The following is a 2245-nucleotide window of genomic DNA, read 5'->3' on the forward strand; positions in this document are numbered from 1 at the left end:
CGCTCTGTGTGCATGCGCGCTCCCGCGGCCAGGGGATACAGATCCTGGCGGGGATAAGTACATTGGCACGACACCGGTAACGTCATCCTACCCATTCTACCCAAGTCGTGACAAACCGTTTTTAACTGGTACCTTTACGCTGTTTGAGAGGATACTGACAGTCATTAATTTGCTTATGTGATGCTAATATTGATATTGTAGCGTTATATCTATAAACAACAAAGAAAAGGTTATTTTTTACTTAAATGTTTTTAAAGCACAGGTGCTAAGGTGTTCACGCGAGTTCCCCGTTGCTTCCTTAGCAACGGCCGTAGCAACGACACAAAGGTTTCGTTGGTAGCTAGCTTCAGCGTTAGCTTATGATAACTTTGCACAAGAACCAACATGAGTTCACCCAAGAAGAAAAAAAATATTTCTGATAGTCTAACACTCTTACCACCAAATCCACCACAGGTAAGTCAAGAGAACAAATCTCTATCATTGCTTTTTTTTTCTTCTTTCTATCAGTGCAACTTTTATCTGACTGCAACGTTATAACTGTATTTGCCACTAAACGTTAGTTAGTTTAACCATTGACCATGGCACTAAGATAACTTTTTTCAGACAGTCAAATAAGAACACTTGACAATACAAAATAAAATAAAAAAGGTTAGTGTCTTATATTACTTTGACATTTGTGTTAACACTAACCTAGCTAATGTTTTACTTCATTGTCCAGGTCCACAGAAAAAGGCCGTGGATGGACACAAAACCTTCATTTTCTCTCTATCCCCCACTCAAGCAGAAATCTCAAGGAACTGTAGCAACTGTAAAAAGTGAGTTGGAACTTTTGAGTTAGTAATATTTTTCAGTTTGATAAACAATATAGGTCTAGCTAATGCTAATTCAAACACAGCAGAGTTGTATGCCAACTCTTACAGTGCCGTATTTTATAAGGACTCGTTGCGTTGCTTGTGGCTTTTCTGTTTGAACTGTTTGCCCTGTGTGCTCCAGGAGATGGGCTCAATGAAGGGGCGGACAGAAGACCTAGTCCGAGTTATGGCAGAGGTCGGAACCTGCTTCAGAGCAGAAAGGCAGTGCACGTCAGTGGGGCCGCCAAGCATGGCAGCAGCTCCCGCACAGAACTCATTAAGAAGCGCAAGAATCTCCGTGAAACTCTTGTTAAATTCATATGGTGACTTACTCTATATTTTGTAAAGCTTAATTGTATGTCTGTCGTGCCATTTCCATCTATATAGCTATCATTCTCTTCATCAGTTAGAGTCAGAATTACAGCGCTTAGGATAGGAAATACTGTGTATAACAATGATGACTCCCATTTTGCCAATTTGTTTCTCTTTTTAGCCAGCAGGAGGAGGAGGATGGCAGCGCTCCACCATGTGGCTCTTCCAAATTTAAAGCGAAGAATGATCATAAAATGGTGAAATGCAATGCACACTTGAATCTTTTTAGTATATTATACAACAGGCCCTCTTTTGTTGTGCATGTGCCCATAATGAACACGTTGTGCCCATCATTCTGTTACACACTCTTTACAAGACACACATATGGTAGCCTTTTTGATATGTAATGGATACATCTAATATACTTGCTTTTCCTAAGGCCAAGCAATACAACAATGCACATTGTTTTGTAATCAGCACTGCCACCAAAAAATACAACTGTTTGAAGTGTCGCTCCTGAAAATGGATTGTAATATGTTGTCCTGTCAGAGATATAACTACTACATCCAGAAAGGGATAGACCTGGAGAATGTGGCTCCTCTGATGGACTCTTGGCTGGAGAACATTCAAGACATGGTACCCTGCCACCTGAAGAGCCTGAGCACACCGATGGAACTGCTGGTGGATGAGATTAAGGATGACTACATGCTCAGTGTCAAGACAGCAATCTGTATGTCATTACACTTAAAGTTTTATGAATTAGTAGTATTGTATTAACAGTGTTACCCCAACCATATTTAGGCACTGGATGATGTGTGATGCAAAGGAATGAGTTAATAAAATATAGTTTGTTTTCTCTTTTTTTGTGATTGCAGTGAAATACACATTCAAAGATTCAGAGGAAAATGATGAGGACAAAGCCAAAGATCTACTCCCTCACAGACTTGAGTAAGTCCACAGGATGTGACAGAGAATGTTGCATCTAGTAAGGCTCCTATGACCAGGACACATATGGCGGTTTTCCACTGCGTGGTATCTACTCGACTCGCCTCGGGTCTACTCGCTTTTTTTGGTTTTCCATT

At 40.6% G+C, this 2245-nt stretch overlaps 1 protein-coding gene across 1 annotated transcript in view; it reads left to right on the forward strand.

The window, feature by feature from the left end:
• Positions 1 to 17: 17 nt before the first annotated feature.
• The window catches only part of dnah7 (dynein, axonemal, heavy chain 7), an 86692-nt gene continuing 84464 nt past the window's right edge, over positions 18 to 2245 (forward strand). Inside the window, exons 1-6 of the mRNA XM_034885398.1 lie at positions 18 to 453; positions 719 to 815; positions 994 to 1174; positions 1345 to 1420; positions 1713 to 1893; positions 2039 to 2111. Of these exons, the coding sequence (XP_034741289.1) occupies positions 385 to 453; positions 719 to 815; positions 994 to 1174; positions 1345 to 1420; positions 1713 to 1893; positions 2039 to 2111 (677 nt within the window). The 5' untranslated portion in view covers positions 18 to 384. The remainder of the gene's footprint in view (positions 454 to 718; positions 816 to 993; positions 1175 to 1344; positions 1421 to 1712; positions 1894 to 2038; positions 2112 to 2245) is intronic.

This window comes from Etheostoma cragini, chromosome 11 (genome assembly GCF_013103735.1).
Source record: "Etheostoma cragini isolate CJK2018 chromosome 11, CSU_Ecrag_1.0, whole genome shotgun sequence".
Classification (NCBI taxonomy): domain Eukaryota; kingdom Metazoa; phylum Chordata; class Actinopteri; order Perciformes; family Percidae; genus Etheostoma; species Etheostoma cragini.